At 52.2% G+C, this 25,394-nt stretch overlaps 1 protein-coding gene across 7 annotated transcripts in view; it reads left to right on the top strand.

Annotated features, from left to right (window-relative positions):
- Positions 1 to 25,394, top strand: part of Ano1 (anoctamin 1) — a 157,378-nt gene that overhangs the window by 91,325 nt on the left and 40,659 nt on the right. For all 7 annotated transcript variants that reach the window (XM_076556100.1, XM_076556093.1, XM_076556106.1 and 4 more), the window contains 4 exons: positions 3,361 to 3,402; positions 10,967 to 11,031; positions 12,258 to 12,392; positions 15,731 to 15,891. In XM_076556100.1, coding sequence (XP_076412215.1) covers positions 3,361 to 3,402; positions 10,967 to 11,031; positions 12,258 to 12,392; positions 15,731 to 15,891 — 403 coding nt within the window. The remainder of the gene's footprint in view (positions 1 to 3,360; positions 3,403 to 10,966; positions 11,032 to 12,257; positions 12,393 to 15,730; positions 15,892 to 25,394) is intronic.

The raw sequence follows: 25,394 nt of genomic DNA, 5'->3' as shown, positions 1-25,394 counted from the left end.
GGACGATGGGGAAGAGGCCAAGCCAGGCTTCTCTGTCCCCTCACCTTCCCCTCCCACCCCTAACTGGAACCTACACCACACTGCAGAGCCAGGGGTTTGGGGTAGTTGGCCTGGCTTCCCCACTTGGTGCCTGTACGTGCGCTTCTCTGCTTGTCTGCCAGATGTGCTTTTCCTGCCTCCTCTCTGCAGCACCCTGAGTTTCCTCCTTCGCTGGCCTTCCAGTGCCCCTTATCCCACGGGAAGATGACTGTCTGGCCACCGTGTGTGTGGGTGTGTGTGGGTGTGTGTGTGTGTGTGTGTGTGTGTGTGTGTGTATGCATGTGTGTGTGTGTGTGGTATGTATGAGTGTGTGTGTGTATGTGTGGTTTGTATGAGTGTGTGTGTGTATATGTGTGGTGTGTGTTTGGTGTGTATGAGTGTGTGTGTATGTGTGGTGTATGTGAGTGTGGTGTGTATGAATGTGTGTGTGGTGTGTATGTGAGTGTGTGTGTGTGGTGTGCATGAATGTGTGTGTGTGTGTGTGTGTGTGTGTGTGTGTGTGTGTGTGTGTGTATTGTGTTAGCAGTCAGTGGGATTCTGGCTCTCTGGCCTCCTCCTCAAGGGATATGTTGCCTTGTGAATATTTCCAGGGTAGGCCCTGATCCTTCAGGTCCTGACAGGTCCTGTCCCTCCCATGAAGTCCCTGCTCCACTGTTGAGCCCCCTTCTACAGGATGCCACTGGGCTCCAGAATCCAGCTTTACCCAGCCTAGCTCTGCCCTGTCTTCCCTGGTGTAGCTGGGGTCCACAAGCTAGTATTTCTAGGCCCTGGTCTGCTTTAAGCTGGCCCTTTAAATCTTAGGGGAACATGCCAAGCACTGATTACAGTGGAAGCTTTATCTCGATTAACCCAGTGAGGACACAGATTCAGAGAGGTTTAGTAACTTGCCTAAAGTCACAGACTTCCCGTGAGGAACTGTGAATAAAGACCACTAGTGATTGGCACCCTGCTACGTGTCCCTAGTGGCACCATGTGTCTTCTTCCCTGAAGGTCAAATGCTCCATCTTCGCCAAGCAGACCTGCCATTGTTCCTTATGCGGCAGCCATGTGAAAGCCTACGTGGTGGCCGCACTTTCCACAGTAAAGATGGGAAAGCAGAGCTTTGTGGAACTCAGGCAGTTTGCCCAGGAACACAGCCTGGAATGGAAGTAGAGCTCAGAGTCTCTGGACAATAAGGAACTTTCCACCCATAACCTTTGCAAACAGCCAAGGAGCACACATGCCATTCAGTACCAGGCTCACACCGAAACAACTAGGGAAGCCAGAAGTGATGTCACACAGCTGCCAGCTCATCACTCAGAAGGCTGAAGCAGGAGGATGGCGAGCTTGAGGCTAACCTGAGCTGCAGCGTGAGACCTTGAGGCAAAATACAAAATAAGCCTTGGGAGGCAGGATCTCTATGGATTCAAGGCCAGCCTGGTTTGCAGAGCTAGTTCTAGGACAGACAAGGCTACACAAAGAAACCCTGTCTCGAAAAACAAACAAACAAACAAACTACAAAATAATTCCAGGGGAAGTAACTCGCTCTGAAGCGGGCCAGGTCTGCTCTGTGTCCTTGAACAGAGGGCACAGATGGAGAGTCAGTGAGACTAGAACAGAGAGGGACTGGAGTCTGCTCACTGTACAGTGCTTGGTGCTTGTTTGTATGTTCTGCATCCGTTTCCTGTCCTCCCATGCTCCTATCTTCATTCCGGCCTGGGGCATCCTCACCCTCTCTCCATGTCTGTCTGTGGACTGTTCTTTCTTTCACATACTATCTCTAGGTTGATGTGGGGCACCGAGACCAGCTGGGAAACCATGGTGGTTGTGGAGCACTGGAACCAGCTGGGTAGCTATGGTGGATGTGGGGCACCGAGGCCAGCTGGGTAGCTATGGTGGATGTGGGGCACCGAGGCCAGCTGGGAGGCCACGATGAATGAGGGCACTGAAGCCAGCTGGGAAGCCATGGTAGATGGGGGCACCAAGGCCAGCTGGGAAGCTAGCATTAGTCTGTGTGCTGACTAAGAGTCACCTGTTCTAAGTGAGACCCTGGGGAGGTCTCCAGTAATCAGAGGTATCACCTGCACAGAAAGGCTGGTGACATTTATATTGGCTGCTTGGTAGCTTCTCAGCTTCCTTCCGGGTTGGCATCTGTCTGCCTTCAGGTTACCAAGAGCAAGCCTCTGGTATGAATGGATCCATACAGGAACCAACCATGGGACTCATTCATGAAAACACCCAAAGGACCTGAGCCTGGGTGGGAGAGCCCCCCACCCCAGAGTCCAGAAGGAAGCTGTCCTCAGACCCCAGTAGTGGGCCCCTTGCTTGGGGACACAGCAAGATCTTCCCCATGGCCGGTGCTGCAAACGTTGCTGACCAATGGAGGGGAGGGGGCTGCCCTAGGCTGACTCTGAAGAGGCCACACTGTATCTTGCTAATGACTAACAAAAGCGGGTGGTTGACTCAGGCCGGCTACATGTGGCGGGGGTTGCTGTGGAGAGGCACTTCCAACTTTTACATCCTCTTTCCCTTTGACTGTTTGTGAGATCTGGTTGTGAGTTCAGGTCCGACCAAACACTTAGCTGTGTGTCCTTAGGAAAGTCAGGCTGCATCTCTGAGCCTCTGGGCATGTTGCGCTCAGGGATCTAGATATTCAGAAATTGTGTGATTTACTGTGGGACACCTGACAGTGGAAACCTAGACAGGACTCTGGGGACATCTCAGAGTATGCCACATGTTCTTGTTGGTGGGAGGCTTTCTTTCCCCTCAAAGCCCTTTTCTTTAGCCCTGCCAACTTCAAGGCAATGCCATCCATGGTCTTCTCTTGGATCCCACTCTGTGTTGAGGAGAGACAAAGCTTGGGGAGTCTGGTGTCAGAGGCCAAGTGGCCAGCAGAACTCATACAGCTCTGACCATGGGAACTGAGGCTCACACAGCCCTGACCATGGGAGTTGGGCCTCACACAGCCCTGGCCATGGGAGTTGGGGCTCACACAGCCCTGACCGTGGGAGTTGGGCCTCACACAGCCCTGACCATGGGAATTGAGGCTCACACAGCCCTGACCATGGAAGTTGGGGCTCACACAGCCCTGACCATGGGAGTTGGGGCTCACACAGCCCTGACCATGGGAGTTGGGCCTCACACAGCCCTGGCCATGGGAGTTGGGGCTCACACAGCCCTGGCCATGGGAACTGAGGCTCACACAGCCCTGACCATGGGAGTTGGGCCTCACACAGCCCTGGCCATGGGAGTTGAGGCTCACACAGCCCTGGCCATGGGAGGAAGGGCACCTGGTCAGCCTCATGCTTTGTGGCACAGTCTTACTTTTGCTTCCATTCACAGGGAGACTATGAAGGCGACAACGTCGAGTTCAACGACAGGAAAGTAAGTGTGTGAAAGCAGAGTGGGAGGCGGGGCTTGGGGAGGTGAGTGGTCTTGGGGCTCACTGTTTCCTTCCCCCTAGTCACTTTATCCAGCCCTTGACAGATGCCTGACCGACCGCGCAAAGGAAACATACCTCTTCGGAGCCCACCTCTTCCTCTCCACCCTCCTCTCCCACATTGGCTTCCAGAGAACCCCTGTCTTATGGGGTAACCCTACACCTTGTCCCCGGCTCCCGCAGATGTTGAAGGCACCTGGCCTCATTCCACCAGCACCAGGATCAGTAAACATGGGTTCACAGTGGCCAGTTGCCCAGAGAGCCACAGTCCTCACAGCATCCCGGGGAATTGGTTTCACGGTGTTCAAACTTACCTGTCCTGGAACCCTTTTAAATAGAGACGTTATTAAGCAGGAGTTTAGTGGAGCGCCCTCTGGGAAACACTATGGGTCATTCTCTACTGTCCTTCCTCATTTTTCCAGCAGCCCAGAATCCTCGCTCTGCATGGGGGATCCCCAAGAAGCTGCCCCTGTGTGAGCGGTCTGTCCCCCCCCCCTTCGCAGATGCCAGCTCCACTCTCAGGAATGCCCCCTCGACAGCCTTCCACATTGCATCCAAACAAGCCTGTCTGTTAACCCAACAAAGCCAGGCTCCCTCCTGGAGAGGGGACCTCCCTGGACCTCTGCTCCTCCCGTGTCCCTCTGCAAGTGGTGTGCAGGCTCACAATAGAGGCCTTGTCCCCACCCCCCAGGCCTGGGGACCTCTGGGTGGCATGTCCTTCCTTCTCAGACTCCTCCAGCCCCAGGCTTGTTTTCAAATGGTTAGTACTTGATGTAACTTGCCTGCCCGGGAATCTAGCTGAAGATTCTATCTGATTTAGCATAAAAATGACATATTTGGTTATTTTTAGTGTCCCATCTGGCATTCATCTGAGACCCCATGACCTGCTGAACTCCCCTATCCAATCCCGCTGGAGAAGCATGGTCCACTCCGTGTCCTAGCCAGCTCTGGGCTCGGAGTCCACTCCCTCACCCCTTGTGTCTCAGCCTCTTGGCTGAGGTCCTTCCATGGACAGCAGCAACCCCATTTGCCCCCTACACACTCACCCAGCCCCCTACTCTTCCCAGAGCTGCAGCCACACCAGCCGACATGCTGGTCATAGTAACTCAGATGACAGTCACACCATGCCAGGAATAGCTGTTATTTATTCAGATAACTTCCTGGCCCTGCTGAGTGCCAGGTCCAGCAACACAGTTCCAGGTTGTCCAGGCCCAGATATTAACTCTACCAGGAACACCCCACACTGCAGTGAATTTTATGTCCCAGCAAAGAGTACTACGCCTGGCCCATTGGATAGCCAGAGAATAATGATGGTTAGGTGGGTGGGTGACTATAAGAATGGATGGGTGGATGAGTGAGTGGGTGTGTAGATGGATAAATGAGTGATTAGTAGAATAGACAGATGCATGGATAGATGAATAGATGGATGGGGATATATACATATATATGCATATGTGTATATATATGGATAGTTGAATGAGTAGATGGATAGAAGATGAGTGGGTGGATGAATGGATGGATGGATGGGTGGGTAGGTGGGTGGATGGATGGATGAGTGGGTAAGTAGATGGATATAAGGATGGCTAGATTGATAAGTAGGTAGGTGGAAAGATAGGTGAGTTGAATTGATAGATGAGTGGATAGGTAGATGGATGAATGAATGAAGGGTGGGTGGACAAGTGGGTGGATGGATGAATGAAGGGTGGATGGACAAGTGGGTGGATGAGTAGACAGATGACAGGTGGGTGGGTGGATGTGTCAGTGAGTAGATATGATGGTAAAGAAGAGGGAAAGGTTGTGTAAGTATTTGGGTCCTATCACAGAGCTTCTGTTCTCCCATGATGACTCCATTCTAAGTGGCTTGGTTTGAAATTTTTCCCTTTTCTGTGACAAAATCTGAGGCTTCTTCCTTACAATTCCCATTGTGTCCATGGATAAATAGACAGATGATGGGAAAGATGGAATGGTAGATGAATGGATGAATGGGAACCCCCGGAGCCTGACTCCAGGTATCCAATGGGACAAAAAAAAAAAAAAAATCCAAAGTACAGCAAGGACATCTTCCTGGGCTGAGTGGTGTGGCAGTGAGGTTTCTGCCAGAGGTAGGTGTGAGCAGGGCTCAGCACAGACTGGCTGCCTGCATCATAGTCACTGGGAACCTCTAGCCCACCTCCTCCAGGGCCCCAGGCAGCTTCTGATCTACCCTGAGGCAAACCCTAATCAAAACCAGGACACATACCTGAGCAGGGGTGTTGCTGCAGCCAACTGCTGGATCCTCCTGAGGCCAGTGAGGGTCCCACAGATGAGAGGACAGCCAGACCTCTAAGGAGGGGCTTCTGGCATCATGGGAGATGTATAGATGTGGCTGGAATGGGTCTGCCCCACCACTGTCCTGGACTGAGCCATAGGTCCCAACTCATTATCTATCTGTTCAGCGGTTAGTGAAAATGGTCCCCAGGCTGAGCCCTGTCTGCTGAAGTTCACAGCCGCCCGCTCTGAGCCCCACTCTTCCCGGGCTGGCAGAGGCTAAAGAGGCCCACAGGCTTCTCCCAAGGGCATTAGTGAGGTCTCCCAGTGAGCTGTTTGCCTGACAGCGAGGGTGGGGAGGTTACCTCAGAGCAGGAAGAGTTCACAGTGTGGTGCTTAAGTCGAAAACAGTGTTGTCTTCCAACCTCAGTCAGGATGGTGATGAGCCTGCAGAGGGCACACAGGCCAGCCAGACCCCATGAAGTGGTTGAATCCTCCTGAGGTTTTTTTAAAGCATTTAATTAATAATTAACTAATTAATTACGAGTGCTTTGTCTGCATATATGCCCTTTAGAGATGTTTGCAAGCCACCATGTGGTTGCTGGGAATTGAACTCAGGACCTCTGGAAGAGCAGTCGGTGCTCTTAGCCACTGAGCCATCTCTCCAGCCCCCTGAAGTGATTTTAAACACTTTATTTCCAAGAAGCTTGTGCATCCTCACCCTTGTCTGTCTCTCCCTCCCTCTCCCTCTCCCTCTATCTCTCCCTCCCTCCCCCAACTATGTCTCCCTGCTTTCTCTCCTCCCTCTTCCTTTTTCTGTCTCTCACCCCTCCATGTCCCCCCTTCCTCCTCCTCTCACTGTATCTCCCTCCTCCCTTCCTCCTCCTCTCACTGTATCTCCCTCCTCCCCTTCCTCCTCCTCCTCTCACTGTATCTCCCTCCTCTCTTCCTCCTCCTCCTCCTCTCACTGTATCTCCCTCCTCCCCTTCCTCCTCCTCTCACTGTATCTCCCTCCTTCCTCCTCCTCTCACTGTATCTCCCTCCTCCCCTTCCTCCTCCTCTCACTGTATCTCCCTCCTCTCTTCCTCCTCCTCTCACTGTATCTCCTTCCTCCCCTTCCTCCTCCTCTCACTGTATCTCCCTCCTCCCCTTCCTCCTCCTCTCACTGTATCTCCCTCCTTCCTCCTCCTCTCACTGTATCTCCCTCCTCCCCTTCCTCCTCCTCTCACTGTATCTCCCTCCTCTCTTCCTCCTCCTCTCACTGTATCTCCTTCCTCCCCTTCCTCCTCCTCTCACTGTATCTCCCCCCTCCCTTCCTCCTCCTCTCACTGTATCTCCCTCCTCCCCTTCCTCCTCCTCTCACTGTATCTCCCTCCTCCCCTTCCTCCTCCTCTCACTGTATCTCCCTCCTCCCCTTCCTCCTCCTCTCACTGTATCTCCCTCCTCCCCTTCCTCCTCCTCTCACTGTATCTCCCTCCTCCCCTTCCTCCTCCTCTCACTGTATCTCCCCCTCCCTTCCTCCTCCTCTCACTGTATCTCCCTCCTCCCCTTCCTCCTCCTCCTCTCACTGTATCTCCTTCCTCCCCTTCCTCCTCCTCTCCCTGCCTCTCCCTCCTCCCCTTCCTCCTCCTCTCACTGTATCTCTCTGCCTCTCCTTCCTCCTCCTCCTCTCACTGTATCTCCCTCCTCCCCTTCCTCCTCCTCTCACTGTATCTCCCTCCTCCCCTTCCTCCTCCTTCTCTCACTGTATCTCCCTGCCTCTCCTTCCTCCTTCTCTCATCCCAAGTTTCAACTTTTTCTTCCCCTGATCTCCCTATCTTCTCTGATGAGCAGCCTCCCTACCCCCACTGCAGGGTGTAGTCACGGGTGAGCTAGAGGTTCACTACAGGGGTGAGGTGTAGATTCCTCAAGGTTGGCTGGGGGTCTGCTCTGCTCTCTGGAGGAAGCTGTAGTCTTCTCCCATGTCTGCATACTGTGTGCAGATCATAGCGACATGCATGAGCCATCAGCTCCCACGGTGTCCCAGGAGGAAAGCGCACGCACCCCTTAGCCTTTGGTGCAAAGGAGGGGCAGAAGCAAGTCTGCCTAGTGCTCCCCCAAATCTGCCCTGGCTCAGCAATGCTGACGCTTCTTCTCAGGCTGTTACTGGGAAGCCTTTCTGAGAGTGTGGTGGTGTTCATCCTGTGTGAGCCCCATCTGGGACTTTAGGGGCCATAAAGCCATACTGGCAGGGGACTGGCAGGCAAGTCCCAGCTTCACAGAAGGGCTCTCTGCTCCTCACAGGTGCCTCTGTCTCTCCCTTGCTTTCTTCCCCGCTTCCTGAAGGTATGTGGATTGTCTGTGGGTGACACACATGGTTCTTAGTTCTCAGAGCGCAGAAGGGATGCCAGGAAGGGGCTGGGCATGCAGCTCCATTGGTAGAGTGCTCGCCTACTATGCACAAGGCACTGGGTTCACTCCCGAGTGCTGCAGAGACAGGGCATGGTGCTTACACCTGTAATCCTAATGAGTACTTAGGAGGAGTTGATGGCAGGAAGATCAGGAGTTCAAGGTCATCCTCAGCTACACAGCAAAGTCATGGCCAGCCTGCAATACATGAGACTGTCTCAAAAATAGATAGATAGATAGATAGATAGATAGATAGATAGATAGATAGATAGATAGATAGATAGATAGACAGACAGATAAATAGATAAAGAAGGACCCCTCCCCCAAAGTGGAGACCCTCTCTTGGGCTACTCATGTGGGTTATGCCGCCTGCCTGTCTTTCATCTTCAAAGAGTCACATGACTCAGTCTTCCCCCTCCGCTGTGGACCTTGTGAGTTGGGAGAGAGCATTTCAGGCAGCATGGAAACCACACCCACGAATGGGGAGGTTGAACAGACAGTCCTCAGGTGTGCAAGAAGATGGCCAGCTGGATTCCCTGCCTGCAGATAGCACCATCCTGCCTCATCTGTAAGACACTTGGTGTGTGGGGTCAGAACTCCAAATATGTGACCTCATACAACCCTGATTTCCTCCTGAAAGGTCCCAGTTCTTCGTTCAGGACTGTACATGTGTAGGGAGTCCATATGTCCCATCCATAAGAATGTTTGGGATGATGTTTCCATGGCTGCACAACAACACCTGAGTATAGAGACACACCCCACCCCAGTTTTTAAATTTGAATGTTAAAGGGCTGGGGAAATAGATCAGTTGGTGAAGTACTTGTCTCTTAAGCACGAGGACCTGACTGCTATCCTCAGAACCTGTGTTTAAAATAAGTCAACATGGCAGCTTGCAGAGGGAAACAGAAGGGTCCCTGGGGTGCTGTGGACAACCAGCCTAGTCTCACTGGTAATCTCTAGGCTCAGAGGAGGTGGATGGCCTTCCTAAGGATGACATCCAAGGCTGTTAATCAGGTCTCCACATGCACAGCTATATACACACACCTGTACACAGGTACACACACACACACACACACACACACACACACACACACACACACGGAGTGGGGTGGCATTTAAATAAGTACGTGTAGTTGGATGTTACAGGAAGAAGACATGTAACAAGCAATAGAGTATGAGGCAGGGACCCATGAGAACCTACACAGCCATCCCTGCCCAGCCTCCCCATTACGATTCTGATGCCAACAGAAGGGATGACTGAGGACCAGAAAGTCCTGTCCCACTGAAGACTGACAGAAGGGCTCTTGGGAAGTATGTAGGGACAGAGCCCATTGCCTGGTAATTCCTTGCCAGGCTAGACATGAATGGTGTGTGCCAAGGAGGTTCTCTGGGCCTTTTACCATCCGGTCTGCACAGTCACAATGACAGTACACAGGCAGCTGCCCTGGGGTTTGGGCTACGCTGTCCTATTCACACACTCGGGGTTTGTTTAACCAGCGGTCCCTACACCATCCGTTCTCTCTGTTTCTGTATCTGTCTCTGTCTCTGTCTCTCTCTGTCTCTCTCTGTCTCTCTCTGTCTCTCTCTCTCTCTCTCTCTCTCTCTCTGTGTGTGTGTGTGTGTGTGTGTGTATGTGTGTGTGTGTTGAGGTCAGAGGACAATCCCTTGCCCATTCCTGGAGTAGATCCACCCCTCTGGCCTTGTTCAAGGTGATCAGGAGGAGGTACAGGGGTCCCACAGTGACCTCCTCAAACCCCACCAGCAGGGTAACCTTAGGCAAGCACCTCTTGGCTGGCAGGTAAGACCAGTAGCCCCCTTGTGTGAGTTTAGAGGGGCATTGGGATGGTCTACAGGAGGTTTCTCCCTGCCTACCACCTGAGGTCAGTGTAGTACATCAGCCCCACCGTAGAACCCAGGGCAAGATGCTCAGACATCCTGGGCTGTGTCAGCTCCTGGAACTGGGGAAAGAAGTCATGGATGCTTCAGAGGACTCCTTCATCTCCTGCTGTAACCTTAGACTTTACACTTGGGAGTTAGCCCAGGGAAGAACTCTTAGATAAGCAGAGAGGCAGCCGGCCTCCCTTCCCACAGACAGTTGTTCTGGGGTTTGGGCCACTCTGTCCCGTCAGGAATGACCCTGCAGCTGGAGAATGTGACATAGGAGCTGAGTGTGAAGGAAAGTAATGTGTGACTTGTTTGCACACTTGGGGTTGTTTTAACCAATGGTTCCCACACACCCCCATACCGTGTGTGTGTGTGAGTGTGTGTGTGTGTGTGTGTGTGTGTGTGTGTGTGTGTGTGTGTGTGTGTGTTAAGATCAGAAGACAACTTATAGGAATCAGTACTCTTCTATCATGTGGGTTCTGGGGATCAAATTCAGGTTGCCAAGCTTGGTAGCAAGCACCTTTACTGCTGAGCCATCTGGCTGGCCCTGGTCTCTTTTGTTTCATGACAGGTGTTCATCAGGAGCCTGTCTCGGGAGATGAACCTTGTGCTATCTCTGTATGCCAGGAGAATTTTTTTTTCAATTTTGCTGTTTGTGTCTCTGATTGAACACTGATGGTTTAGATAATAAACAATTTGGTATCTGACCTTAGTGGCCTCTTGATGTCAGATGTCATAGATGAATTCCCAATCCAGTCATGAAAAGCTAAGATTCCATAACCTTCTAGAAGCATCTTTCCCATCCCCGCCTGAATCCAGAATGCCAGTTCCCTCCCTGGCATTCTCTAAGTATTTGTTGAGTGAGTGAATGAATGAATGAATGAATGAATGAATGATGGAGAGGCTGACTGAAACCCTGACGCTCCTCCAGGGAGTAGCATCAGCGTGTGACCCTCCACCAACTTCTTTCCCATTCTTTCCTCTCTCCAGCTCCTGTATGAGGAGTGGGCAAGCTATGGGGTCTTCTACAAATACCAGCCCATCGACCTGGTCAGGTGAGTGGGGGCACCTGGCCTCTTAGGAGGTGTCTGTGTGAAGCGAGACTCAAGAAGGCCGTGTCCGGATGGTAAAGTCCCTGGGCATGTCAGCTGCTCCAGATATTCAGCCACCTGGGAACCTTTTGTCCTTGAAGGCTGAGTGGGCCATTGGGTCTCCGGGAAGCCAGACAGCTCAGGCGGCATGGTGATGCGGCCTAGTCATGTCTACTGGACAACCAGCTTTTTCCCACTGCCTCCCCTTGAATCCTCCTCAGCGTGGTCAGCAGGACATCTGCTGAGATCACCTGACTTGGGGTGTGGAAGGGAAGAAGTATCTGCCTCAATGTGTGAGAATTTGTAACCAGGTCTGAGGGAACCTGCAGGACAGTCTGGGAGGCTGGCAGGATGGGCAGCCAGCGAGGGCTTCAAGTCCTGTGGGAGCTTGTAGATGAGGTGTGAATGGTGACAATACATGTCAGCCCGGGAGGGCCAGCAGACTCTGTGGGAGGATGCTTAGTTTACTTGGTGCCTCTGACCAAGTTTCATTTGTGGCTCATACTGAGTGGGGTTTGGGGTGGAACCCATGGCCATGGGGACACACCTGGACCACTAGTGAAGGCTTCACAAACAGAAATGCACCCTTCCCCGGGGCACAGAGGAGAGGCAGAGTCAAACCTGGTGACACATACATGTAATCCCAATATTTGGGAGGCTGAGGCAGGAAGATCAGGATTTTAAGGTCAACCTGGGCTGTATAGTGAGGTCAAAGCCAGCCTGAGCCAAAGAGAAAAACCCAGCCTCTGAAAGACAGGGGAGGCTGGAGATTCAGCCAGCTGGTAGAGTGCTTGCCTAGCATGCCTGTAGACCTAGATCCAATCCTCAGCAGAGAGTAAGCCAGGCATGGCAATGCACACCTGTAATCCCAGTACTTGGAAGATGAAAAAAGGAGAATCACAAGTTCAAGGTCATCTTCAACTGTATATTGAGCTAGAGGCCAGCCTGGGCTATGGGGGGGGCAATATATGACTATTTTAGGACTAGTTCAGTGGTAGAGCATTTGCAGTAAGTAGGAGCATATACAAAGGAAGGAGAGCACCCCAAACCTGATGAAGTGTCCTAGAGCCTCACTTTCCAACTCTCAGGCAAGAGATTCAGTGGTCCAGTTGGAGTTGTTCATTGCCAGGGGGACATGATATGTCCCCGTGGTCTAGAGTGTGAGTGCATACCTTTGTTTCTCGGCATAGGAAATACTTTGGTGAAAAGGTTGGCCTGTACTTTGCCTGGCTTGGCGCCTACACCCAGATGCTCATCCCTGCCTCGATCGTGGGTGTCATTGTCTTCCTCTACGGATGTGCCACTGTGGACGAAAACATCCCCAGGTAGGCACCAACCCTGCGTTCTATGGGAGACACAATACTGAGGGGCACCCATGTTCTGAGACTGCACAGAAGATCTGAACTCCCACCCCAATGACCAGCTGCAAGACCTTCTCAGCACTGTGCCTCTGCTGTGGGTCTGTGGACTGGAACATCATCACTGCTTCTGATCAGTAGAGAACCCTGTGTCTGTCAGCTGGGGAGGAGGTGGAGTCTTGTCAGACCAGAAAGACCATATCTGGCCACTGTGATGTTTTATTTTAATTTTATGTGTATGAGTGTATTATCTGAATGTGTGTGTGTGTGTGTGTGTGTGTGTGTGTGTGTGTGTGTGCCATGTGTGTGCAGTACCCATGGAGGCCAGGAGAGGGCAATAGAGCCTCCTGGAGCTGGAGTTAAAGATAGTTGTGAACTGCCACATGGGTGCTGGAAGATCAGCCAGTATTCTTAACCACTGAGTCATCTCTTCAGTCCCTTCCAAGATGTTTTAATATGTGGATAAGGCAACTGCTATTCCTTTACCCCAAATTCCCTCCCGGGTTCCCTCAGTCTCAAACTGGAGAAAGCCTGTCCCTGTGTCCGCATGAATAATACAATACATAGATAATACAATACAATAATAATACGTGGATAATATCCTGGTTTTATAATGCCAGGATAATGCAATGCATGCTGGGTGAGGGGATGAACAAAAATGGCTGGTTGTCAGCTACCGGAGCTCAAAGCTTGTGAGAAGCTGGAAGTGGAATAGGGATGTCCCCTGTAATGTCCCCGAGTAGAAAGGGCTCTGCTGCCTCAGGGTGTGGACTCCCAAGAGAGGGCACCAAGGTTTTTTACTCTGGCAGCTCAATCTCCTTAAGTCACATGGTCAGAAAGGCAAACAGTAATCATCTAGCGGCACAGACAAAGCCAATGCCCAGGCCTGTCCGGCCCTGGCCTCTGCCCCAGTTGATCTTGCACAGCAGCCAGAGGCACAAAAGTCCCCCCTGGAGTCCATCAGGGAAGTGGTGGCCAGTGACTCTGTACTACCTCTCCTCTCTGAGAACTGGACCTTCAGGCTGTGTTCCTTGATTTTGGCTGAGTTTAAGGCCCCCAGAAAAAGGGCTTTTGTCTGACTGCTGGCATTTGTATTGGAAGCTGAGGCTGGCGTGCGGGGGTGGAGCTGGGGCAGGGGGGTACAACACCACTCAGACAAGCCATAAGACTCATAGGCAGGCAGGCGGGTGGAACTGTGCCTTGGCACACCCTGTGCCTGAGGCCACTCCTCGGGCCCTCTAGCCTCCCCCAGTCTTGGGCCAAATAGACAGCATGACCCTAAGATGCATACTGATATAGCAGGAATGGCCTTCCACCCACCAGTTCCTAGGGAGAGGGCGCTCAGACCAGACCAGTCACAACTGGAGTCTTGCCTGTTCATCTATCTCAATGAGAGGAGATGGGCCCTGAAGGACCAGTTCCTGGGCATCTGGTGACATTGTGCTAATTTAAGGCCCCAGGAAGATGGCGATAGCAGTGGCTGCACTGGGACTGAGGTGCACCCTTGAAAGAGCCACACACACTAGTCCTCTGGCCTCACCACCCCAGCAATCCAACAGCGTTGTGCTCCTTATACTCAGCTCGCCTAGGTAGACTGGGAAACTGAGGCAGCAGGACTCTGCACCCTTCCCAAGACTGCATGGTCACACATGCCAGAGCTGAGACTTCAGAGCCTCAGGCTCCAGAGCACATGGCTCCTCTCTCCTGGGTGCCCACCCCTCTCCTACATATGCATGTATCCGTCACCTCTCCCCGGGTACTCCAAAACCACTGTCTTGGTTACAGTTAGCCTGTCTTCATCTTTGCATCTGTGGTGAGTGACCAGCACCCTTGATGCATACAAAGACAATGGAGCTGGTGTCCTCTGCCTTGGGCACAGAGGAAGGTCCCTGAGAGCCAGCACAAGTATATATATACAAGTTCATGTGGATCCAGAAATCTGAAGGAAAAAAAAAAAGCAAAAATACCCACTTCAGCTTTCCCCCGGATAGCCATCTGACCCCTGGGAATGAGTTCTTCAGCCTGTGCATCTATTTATAGATGAGGGTCAGGTCCAAGTTCGAAGGAAGGAGAGAGTTCAGGGCAGCTGTGGCTAGAGGGCTGTATTCCTGCCCCTCTCCTCATTTTCCAGAAATGTTGAGCCTGAAACTAGAGGTCTTGACCATGGTCACAGAGCTCAGGACTGTAAAGAATACAGCCTAGAAGCCTGACCTCGGCTGGGGACTGTGACCCTGGGAGCCATTCCAAGCACAGGGCTCTTATTCAGAGCCTGGGGTTTAAGTCCCACCTTGCTGGGAGGTCCGAAGGAATTTAGCTTTCTTCTCTGAGCTCCTGCTCCCGCCTATGAAGGTGGGACTGTAGTGTGACAGCCCCCAGGTCAGGGAACACCACACAGGCTAGTGATGAGGCTCGTCCTCTTGGGTTGATGGCTTGTAAATTTCAGGGTGTGTTAGCATGAGTAGGGCAGGGCACTCGGGGCTCAAAGCTCCTCACATTGTCTCAGAACCCAGCTGAGCCTCTGCGCGCCTTTGACCAGGACCTGCTGTCCCTGAAGCTTCCTCTGTTTCTTGAGTGAGCCCCTGGGGGTGCCTGGGGACCTGGAAGCTTGGGGGTGTGCTCCTTTGAAACTACCCACCCACAGAGAGGAGTCCTGGGCACCCTTCCTCCACCTTTTTAGCTGCCCCCGTATGCCCTGAAAGGGTCATGGCACGGTGCCCAGTGCTACCAGAGAGTCACCCAGCATGGGTCTGGCCACAGTGAGGGCCTCCTGGCTGCAGTTCACTCCATCCGTCCCTTGGGCTTCCAAGCCTGACCGCACAAAGAACTAGCCTCCATGCCTGGAGCACAGCTTTGGTAGGTCCCGGAGACAGTAGAAGGCTGGCTGGGGATCCTGGGCTATAAAGGAGTGTTGACCTCAGGTGTTACCATCCAAGGCTCACCCCAGAGGGGACCCTCGGATACCTCTTTCTGCCTCAAGAAGAATATGGACATGGGCGGATGTTTTTAGAACGGGCTACATCAGGGTTCTATTAAAGGTGAAGATCCAGGGCTCTTCCCCCAAACCACGACAGCTTAAGCCGGACAGCATCAGGGACTTGAAAGGAGCCTGAGGCCCTGAAACTCATGGTTAGGCATGGGTCATATGCCTGTGAAGCTCGTGGCAGGGAGGGGAGACAGAGTGGCCGCAGCTAGCCAACAGGCCTTGACTGTGACTACCAGGGCCACCTTCCATGGCCTCTGGGAAGGAGACTGGAACTTGAGGATTTGAGGCCACTTGGGAACCTGAGGCCACCTCTGTCTTGTAGCATGGAGATGTGTGACCAGAGACACAATATCACCATGTGTCCCCTGTGTGACAAGACCTGCAGCTACTGGAAGATGAGCTCAGCCTGCGCCACGGCCCGAGCCAGTCACCTCTTCGACAACCCGGCCACGGTCTTCTTCTCTGTGTTTATGGCCCTCTGGGGTAAGTGGATCCCTCCATTTAGGCCACCCGCATGGCAGGGACAGGAACACTCTCTTCTGACACTGAGTGTGATGGTCCACAGAGTCTGTCTACTGAGTGTGAAGGTGGGTCCCATAGTATGCCTGATGACCACAGGTCTGCACTGTGTCCAGGATGAGCACAGCTCTTCTGACCTGGCCGAAAGATGTCAGTGTAGCCCAGGCTCTGAGAAACCCTGCATGTGGATTGTCACCCTGAGGGTCATGAGTTGTTTGAGGGCACCCAGCTCTGAGCAGCAATGGCCAAATTAAATCTGCAGTCCTCAAGCCTGAGCCTGATCAGAGGCAGAGACAACAAGGCTGTTCCCCATGGAGACTCTAATCTCAGCCGCCACAGTCTGGGGCCCAGACTCCAGCTTTGGAGACAAGCTAGGCTGGGAAGTGTGGCTGTTGTGTGTCTACAGATGATAATGATACAATTATGGTGATGATGATGATGATGATGATGATGATGTGTGTGTGTGTGTGTGTGTGTGTGTGCATGTATGTGGAGGCCAGAGGTCAAGCTCACATACTGATCTTCAGGAGCTGTCCACTGTCTTTGTTTAAGTTTTTACTGCATTTTTATCTGTTATTTATTTATTTATTTATTTATTTATTTATTTATTTATTTATTTATTTTGTATGCATGTAGAGGATTGCACATGAGCCTTGGCATGTGTGTGGCGGTCAGAGGACAATATTCAGGAGTTGGTTCTCTCCTTCCACCATGTGGGTCCCAAGGGTCACTTGGATTGTCAGGTTTGGTGGCAAGTGTCTTTGCCCACTGAGCCATCTCACTAGCCCCACTTTGTGTTTTTGGAGACAATTTCTCTTCCTGACCCGGAACTCACCAAATAATGCTGGAAGAGCTGCCAGGGAACTCCAAGGAAGGGTCTTATCCCTACCTCCCCAGCACTGGGGAGCACCCAGCTTTTACAGAGGTTGTAGGGGTTGAATTCGGGTCCTCATGCTTTACAGCAAAATCTTTACCCCAGAGCCAGCTCCCCAGCCCTCCATAGATGATTTTGACAGCAAATGAGACAGGTCCCTTCTTTGCAAGTAGGACTTTCCACAGGCTTGCCAGCAGGGGATACAGGATTCACACAGGGGCAGCTCTGATTCCCACCCTGGCTGCAGGTTCTGAGCATGCACCTCCAGGGCTCCCAGCTGGTAGGAAATGACATGGGGAATGAAGGGCCCGGTGACCTGAGGAAGATAATACAAGAGGGCTGCCTGGAAGAGGTGGAAGGCTCTGGAGCTGGCACTTGAGTCAAAAAGGCCCCTGAGTCAGTCTCACCTGGCTGACTGGTTGCAGGGCAGGAACAAGGGTCAGGACAGCCTTGGACTCTCTTGGCTGTGCCCAGTGAGAACGTGGGAAGCCATCATAGAGCAAGAGGCTGACGGCCTGTGGTAATTCTGGGTCCCTTCCCTGTCTATGCGGCCTTGGCCTGTGATGATCGGACAAACACCTCACTGACAGGGAAACGCTGTTAAAGGTGTGGCGGAACCTCCTGTCCCCGTGGATCACAGACAGCCCACCTCCCCTCTGCTGGCAGGTCCCAGTCTGGGAGTTTTCCCTTGGTGCTGATGCCCTGCAGCAGCAGCCCAGGGTTGGACTGACCTACGGGGTTGGGAGGCAGGTGTGCGTGCAGCAGTGCCGAGACATAGAGCAGGTGAGAGTCAGCGTGGAGGGCAGGTTACCCAGCGCCGCCTCTTCAGCCACTGAGTGGCACCGTGTGTTTACACCCCGAGGGACTTGACTCTGACTCCAGGCTCCAAGCTCGGCTCCCCATCTGTCTGTAAGCCAGGCCTATGATGAGAGGAGGCGGGCCATGGGCACAGTCTCAGCCCATGTTCCACAAAGAGCCAGCCTTCTGTAAATGGTTGCTGCTACTGATGTATTGTGGGGAATTAAAGAAAATGCCCAGAGTGGAGCTTGGGAAATGGCTCATTAGGTAAGAGTTCTTTCTGTGCAAGCATGAGGATCTGAGTTCAAATCCCCAGAATCTCTGTTTAAAAAAAAAAAAATGGGTGTGACTGACTGTGTGTGTGTGCCTGCAACCTCAGAACTTTGGGGGCATTGACAGGATGACCACTGGGGCTTTGGGGCTGTCAGAGTCTCTTAGAAGGCTTATCAGTCAGTGTTTAAGGGGTGCTGCCAAGTATTCATCATCTCAGAAACCACAGGAAGCAAGCCCAGATGTGTTCAATGCTCTTAAGTCTTAACAGCCAGGATTCCAAGGAAACAGTATGTGCAAAGGCCCTGGGGGTGAGGTGCCGGACACTGAAAGAGCCTGCTGCTGCAGGAAATGGGTGGGAGCGTGTCAGGGGAGCTTAGAGAGGCCAGCAGGGACCTGCTCTAAAGAACGTCATGTTCTTGTTAGGAGGACTCAGAAGCCAGCACTCTGGGTCACCATGTCATGGATGTTTTCCTGTCTTACACTTGAGTCAGAGGCCATAAATGGCAGAGAAAGTTCTGCAGGGATTGGTCAGGAGGGACTCAACTGCAATGGAGGACAGTGGCTAGGTGTCACATTCACACGGTACACGGCCGCCCACCTTGGGAAGAGCCGCCCTGTGTCTGGCTGTGTGTGACAATGAAGTCCCTTCCTGGAGAATTCTAGGAAGAAAGGTGGAAGGGGAACGTCTGGAGCCTCAGCCCCCCTCAAAGTTCCAGAGTGGCAGTCCCTAGGGTGAGGGATTTTCTAGCAGGAAAGACGCCTCCCCTGGAGAGGAGGTGTTTGCATGACCCCACACTTCATTTGAGCTTAATCCTTCCTGAGATCCCGGGAGACAGCAGCTTGGCCGCAGCCCAGAGCTGGAAACCACAGCCTCCCTGAGCAGACCCTGGATTTGTTTATTTGTTTGTGTTTTGGTGCGGCGAGGGCTAGAGCTGGAACTGGTGCCTCTTGCAGCCAGCTTCATAAGGGCTATGCACAGGCTCTGTCCACTGAGCTGTGCCCCAGGCCTCAAGGCTCTTGAAGGGTCCCCACCCAAGTTCCACCCACATGGCCTTACCTTGAGGGTGGAAAGTATTCACTCACAGTGAATGAAGTCCTGTCTCAAGTAGCCTGTGACACACCCACTGTCATGGACTCTCCCATGTATGCAGAGCCATCCATCTTTACCTGGGCTAGACCTGTGGCGCCCACTCTGTGTCATGTTCCAGAGAAGGCAGGGCCGGGTGTCTCTTTTCTTTTCTCTTCTTTCTTTTGATTTTTTTTTTTTTCAAATACAGGATTTCACATTGGCCTCAGACCTGCTGTATAGCCAATGATGACCCTGAACTCCTAATCCTTTTGCCTCTGCTTCCTGTGTGTTAGGATCAGGGGTGCGTGCCGTCATGGCCATACAGACTGCATATGTTGGCCACTGTCTATCTCTCTGACACCATCTCTCTGATGCTGCCCCTCATTCCTGCCCCCTTACTGCTGCCCCAGGCTGGAGCATACCCTGCTCGCCTAGGGCAGCCCTGCAGTGACACCCCCTCCTCCGCATCCCCAGCACACACATAGAGCACAGTGCCAGATTAGTCACTTTGGGCCAGCTTAGCTCACTGGCCTGGTGGTGTACATAGCAGCTCGGGGGGGAGGGGGGGTCATCCCGGCTGCCCCCCAACAACTGTGTGACAATAGGAAGAACGTGTGTGTGTGTGTGTGTGTGTGTGTGTGTGTGTGTGTGTGTGTGATCGCTAATGAGGGTTCTGAAGCACAGAAAGGTTAAATGATTTACTGGAGATCACACAGGCTAAGAGATTGATGACAGCTCCACTACCTGCCTGTCTGCCTGTCTGCCTGTCTGCCTGTCTGCCTGTCTGCCTGTCTGCCTATCTGCTTGTCTGACTGTCTGACTGTCTACCTGTCTATCTGACTGTCTGACTGTCTGCTTGTCTGCCTGTCTGCCTGTCTATCTGACTGTCTGACTGTCTATCTGACTGTCTATCTGACTGTCTGACTGTCTATCTGACTGTCTATCTGCCTGTCTGCCTGTCTGCCTGTCTACCTGTCTGTCTGCTTGTCTGCCTGTCTGACTGTCTGACTGTCTATCTGACTGTCTATCTGACTGTCTGACTGTCTACCTCTAAGGTCCAAGTAAGGGCTCTGTTTGTAACTGGATATTTAAATGCTCTCCTAGCCCCTGCAAGGTGCCCACCTGGGAAAGCAGATGTGTGCCTAAGCTGCTAATGGGGACACACAGGCAGGAGTTGCCCAGCATGTATTCTTCTCATTAAATGCATGTAGGTATGTGGTGGGGCAGCCAGTGAACCACTCTTCATTGAACATCTACTTTTCCCAGAACTGTCAGGTCCAGAGCCTAGGCCCAGGTAGCCCTAACCAGTCAGGCTCAGCCACCATCCTCAACAAGTCAATTTAACAGCTGAGTAACAGTGAAAAGCAGACAGGAGTGTCATTCAGTGCTGCCACACCGGGAAGAGGGACAAAGAAGTCCACAGACTCCCAAGTTTGTCCTCAGGGTCTGGACATGAGGTTCAGACTTTAACAGAGGGCAGGAGGTGTGCATTCCTAAGCAGTCCTGGTCAAGGTGTGGTCCTGCTCGTCACTGACCCATCACTGTCAGCTCCAGTCTCTCCTGCAAGGAGGTCTGACAAGTTCTCAGAACTCTGTGAGATCTCTGTGGGAGACAAGCTCCCCCTCTGGCTGGCACCAGGCTTCAGCCTTTCCCTTCCCCAGCGTGAGACTCCTGGGAAAATTCCAATGCCTTGGAGTCCATTGTTTGAACAGTCTGATGGCTGAAGGGAGGGGCGCATGAGTCTCCTCAGGATTTCTTTGCGCCAGCCAGAATGGTGAGAGTTTGTCAACCTCCTCTCTGAGACCCTGTTACTCTGCACCTTCAAAGCGCTGCCAGGCCTGAGGAAGAACAGCCAGGAGCTTCCATTCTCCTGAGGCTGGGGTCTCACCAGCATGCCTCCATTGTGTGCCTGTCCATCAAGTAAAGAAGTAAGGACTGGCTCACTCCACACCTACCCACTTGAGAGAAAGAAAAGAGAGAGAGAGAAGCCAGCCCCCTCCAGTGAGGCCTTCCTTCAGATAAAGGAAGCTTGTGTCGAAAGGAAAGACGCAAGAAGGGGCCTGCAGAAGAGAGCGGTGGGAGGCAGTGGAAATCGTAGGAAAACCCATCCCAGGCCCTTTGCACAGCGAGCTGTCAAGGGCCGTTAGGAGATCTCAAATCCCTCATCAATTACCCGTTCATTACCCTCTGAAGGATTAGTTCTCCCCAAATCCCTCCCTCCATTGAGGCCTTTTCCTGCATTCCAGCTGTTCCTGGCTCCACACAATGGCAGGCCTGTGGGACTGTTCCCGCTGGCTGCAGTAAGGAGTGGGGCTCAGTGTCCCCCCAGAACTGCTGTTTTCATCTTTAAAACTGCTTTTTAATCTTTGCCTCAGTAGCGTGGGCTCAGCAATCCCTGCTTCCGACGGCTCCTGCCTGCGATGTCTGACATCTTAAAGCTGGGAATGAAATGTCACGTTGAGCAACTTTGAGCCCACTTAGCTGCTTGCCGCCATCAATTTTCTGACATTATAGAATAATCACGGGTCTTAATCGTCTGTCAGTTTCACACAGAACAAAGGACGGCGATTTCTACCCAGTGGCAGGGGCTGGAGGGAGTGATGAATGACATATCAGATTTGAGCCTGAGAGTTGATGATGTTCTCCCAGACTGGACCCCATCACTTCAAACTGGAAGGGGATATTTGAAGAGTTATACTGTGACTGTCTGCTGAGATCAAAAGGACAGTGGTGGATCAGGAGCTGAACTTTTTATTGAGTAGGTAGGGTCCCAGTGACCCATGTAAAAACGCAGGGTTTCTATTGTCTGAACTGGAGGTTCAGCATGGGGAGTCCTCAGACTCTTCAGCTCCCTGAGAACCCAGCTCTGAGCCCTAACTGGGCAAGTATCTCCCCTGATGGGAATAACAGTACCATAGGAGACACTCTAGGGAGCACACACCATTTCCTTGCATGGCCTGAAGGCTGGACATCTCAGATCCAGGTCCTGTGGGGGTGCTAGGTCCTGGCACATAGATGCTTCTTTCTCACTGTGTCCTCACATAATAAGGAACCCCTCAATAAGGGTGCTAATCCTACCCTCAAGGGTCCCAATGGCCCCACTTCCCATACCATCACTTTGGGGACTTTGGGGAGGAGAATCTCAAAATGGAAATTTAGGATTTGCACAAATGTTCCATGAACAGAAGTCCTTCAGGGAGCTAATGCATGAATGATGAAATACAACACATGCCATCACAAGACAGCACTCCACAGTATTTTTAAAAAAAAAATTTTTTTAAAGGCTGGGAATAGGGAAGTGGCCAGGTCGGCAAGAGCACTTGTACAAACTTGAGGACCTGAGTTCTAAACCCAAGAATTCAAGTAAAGAGTTGCCATAAACATTCTAGATGTTTCCATGTTTGGGGCCACACAGAACAATGACAACATTTCAGTCCCTGACCTTTGTTGTGATGATTGATATAGGCAGTGTCCTTCTGAGTAGCTGGAAGGTGAGAGCAGACCCCACCTGCGGACTACTCGGAACCCACAGAGCTCCACAGGAAGCACACCCAGCCCGTCTCCAGCACGGGAGACTGAGGCTGGTAGAGGCCACTCACGTGTTGAGCTCACGCCCAGATCTGATCCAGGCAGGTCCAGAGACTCGCTCACCACCCAGTACAGGATCCTCCAAGGAAAGACAATTGTGTAACACACTGTAGCCCAAACAAATGCTTCAGGAAGCAGGATCATGACTTGGTGCTGTTCCGGCCCTGGCCTGGATCCCCCTCACTGTTGTCCTGTGTTGTCCCAGCCTGTGCACTCCAAGCCAGGGTGGTGACAAGCCAGGGTGGTGACCTTCTATTTCAGATTCCATGGCTCACCTCTATGTGGATGGAGAAGCCTTCCTGTCCATGAGCCATGTTGACACCACAAGATCAGCGTCCAGGTCTCTCCATTTATTGAGAAGGCCTGGGTGCACCTGTGCCCCAGTTTGTGTCTATAAATTGGGATGCGTTAGCCCAGCTTCAGTGGCCCTGGGGATTAGGTAGATGGGGGTCCATGTGAGAAGATGCTGTGTGCCTCAACTGGTATATGATGATATGTATGATGTGTGATGTCAACACTAGGGAAAGCATCTATCAGGATCCACTGTGGGAGAATGGACCACAGGAGTACCCTGAGAAGTGAGTGGTCAGCTTCCTTCTGGCCCTTGCTCAGCCCACATGGAGGGACTTTTTCTCCACTGACCTGATGCCCAGCACTGAGGTCTGACCCTGCCTGTCTGAGCCTTCTTGATCCCCTCCTGCAGCCTCATCTAAGCATAGTCTCACCCTCTGCTCCATCTCAGCACAGTGCCCAGACCCCGGCTGGTGTGCACCATGGGCCTGTGGCCAATCACAGAATGTCCAGCTCCAGCCTCCTAGTGCCAGCGCTGGCCTCTGGCTCGTAAGAAACAGGCAATTCCAATTTTCATATTAAATGTTTATTTCTCAGCACAGTCGAGGGTTGTTGAGTCCTAGTCAGCCTGGATCCCAGCAGGTTAGAGCCCTCACACCTCCCTTCAGACAAGCAAAGAGTGTTCCAGAGCCAGCTGCTGTGACCTTAGGCAAATTACTTAACCTCTCTGTTTCCAAAAAAGGACATGCTCAGTGTGGTATGATGGTGCACACCTTTAATCCCACAGCACTGGGGATGCAAAGGAACTCTGAGTTCAAGGCCAGCCTGGTCTACATAAGTGAGTTCCAGGCCAACTAGAGCTGCATAGAGACCCTGTCTAAAAAAGAAAGAAAAAGAAAAGCTCAAATACTTGGACATATAAAATACGACTATGCTTGATTTTCCCTTAAGGAAATCTAGTGTCTGTCAGCATTATTCAGGTATAGTAACTGAGCACAGACTCACGAGTGAGCCAGGATCAATGCAGAAGTCTCTTCTGAGCTTGCCCTTGGACACAGCGTGGCTCCTCCTAAGCCTCAGTGTCCTGGTTTCTCTTTCTTATGGACCCATTCCTTCTGTTTCTGATGCTAGTGGACATGAGGTTACCACCCCCCACAGCCGTGTGGCACTCTACTGCCTGTCACTGACTGCAGCTGTCAGGCCCCGGAGCTGGGTGTGGAGACTGGAGGTGGTAGGGAGGAGCCCAGCCATCTCAGACTGCCTGAGGTCTGGGTGTGTTGTAAGGGAGATAAAGGCCATGCGTGACATCAACTATAAGGAGCAGGGACTTCAGGGGCAGGTGGAGATGTGCCTAGCCCTGGCCTCCACCATGGTGCCATGTCCCAGGACAGAGGCTTCTTTCTTCTGGGGCCTGAGTCCTTCCATGGACTCTCTAAGTAAGGCCCCCATCTCCCATTACGTCCCCATGGGCAGGGAAGGGTTTTGCAGATCCCTTCTAGGGTCCTGAAGGGTGTTTGGGTGTATTGACTTAGATGTCTCCTCAGCTCAGAGCACTGAGGTTGCCTAGCCTCTCAGCCATCACGTCTCTGTGCTGAGGGCATCCACAGTCCTTCCTGACTTCCGGATATCAGAATCAAATGATACAAGAATTGACTGTAATCAGTCTCCCACTCACTTGTCATGGGACACCAGTCCTGTTCCTGACTCTGCAGGCTCTATACATACTCTCTAGCCCTCCTCTGCTCCCGGCCTGCTGGTGACAGCGCCTCCCTCTTCTTAGCCTCCATTCCTGGGCTAGAACTTCTCATCGTGGTCTCTTGATCCCACCATGTGACTAAAAATGCCAGTTTCACCACCTTATGTCTGACTAGCACATAATGGGTAGTGTGTCCTAGTGCATGTACCTAGCACGTACCCACCCATCATCCACTCATGTATGCTCTGCCTCTTAGCTGCCCTGAACAGCACTGCCCTTTGCATGGATGCAGACATCACCCCTCGGGTTTGTTGGCGCTGCCCTTGGATAGGCACCCAGGAGCAGGAGAGCTGATGCTGGCCCTGGCCCTGGGTTTCTGAGGTCTCTTGTGCTGCTTTGAACAGCGACTGGGACTGTGTACTCCTCTCCCACCAGACATAAGCAAACACTCCCCTTTCTCTGTGACCTGACTAGCATTTTAGCATTTGTCTTTTTTTTTTTTTTGCCTTTTGGTAGCATTTGTTCTGACTGTGAAGGGGGAGGATTTTGTTTTGGGGTTTATTTATCTTTTGTTTGAGTTATTGTGGTTGTGGTTTTGGTCCCCTTGGTGAGAGCAAGGCTGAGCCCTTCCATAAACCTGGTGCTCCCTTGGATGTCTCTTTTTGAGAATTCCCTTCACCCCATTTGCCCACTTGGTTTGGGTTCCTTTTGAACAGATTGATTGATTTGTATGTAGGTGCTATGTGTTGTGTGAGTTTATGTGTACTATGTACATGTGTGAGCCCTTGGAGCAGAAGAGGGCATCAGACTCTCCCCTGAAACTGGAGGTACAGATGGCTGTGAGGTGTCATGTGGGTGCCGGCAACTGAACCCAGGTC

This window comes from Peromyscus maniculatus, chromosome 1 (assembly GCF_049852395.1).
Source record: "Peromyscus maniculatus bairdii isolate BWxNUB_F1_BW_parent chromosome 1, HU_Pman_BW_mat_3.1, whole genome shotgun sequence".
In the NCBI taxonomy this organism is placed as follows: Eukaryota; Metazoa; Chordata; class Mammalia; order Rodentia; family Cricetidae; genus Peromyscus; species Peromyscus maniculatus.
Note: the sequence above shows the minus strand (reverse complement) of the source record. Positions and strands in the feature narration are given on the sequence as shown.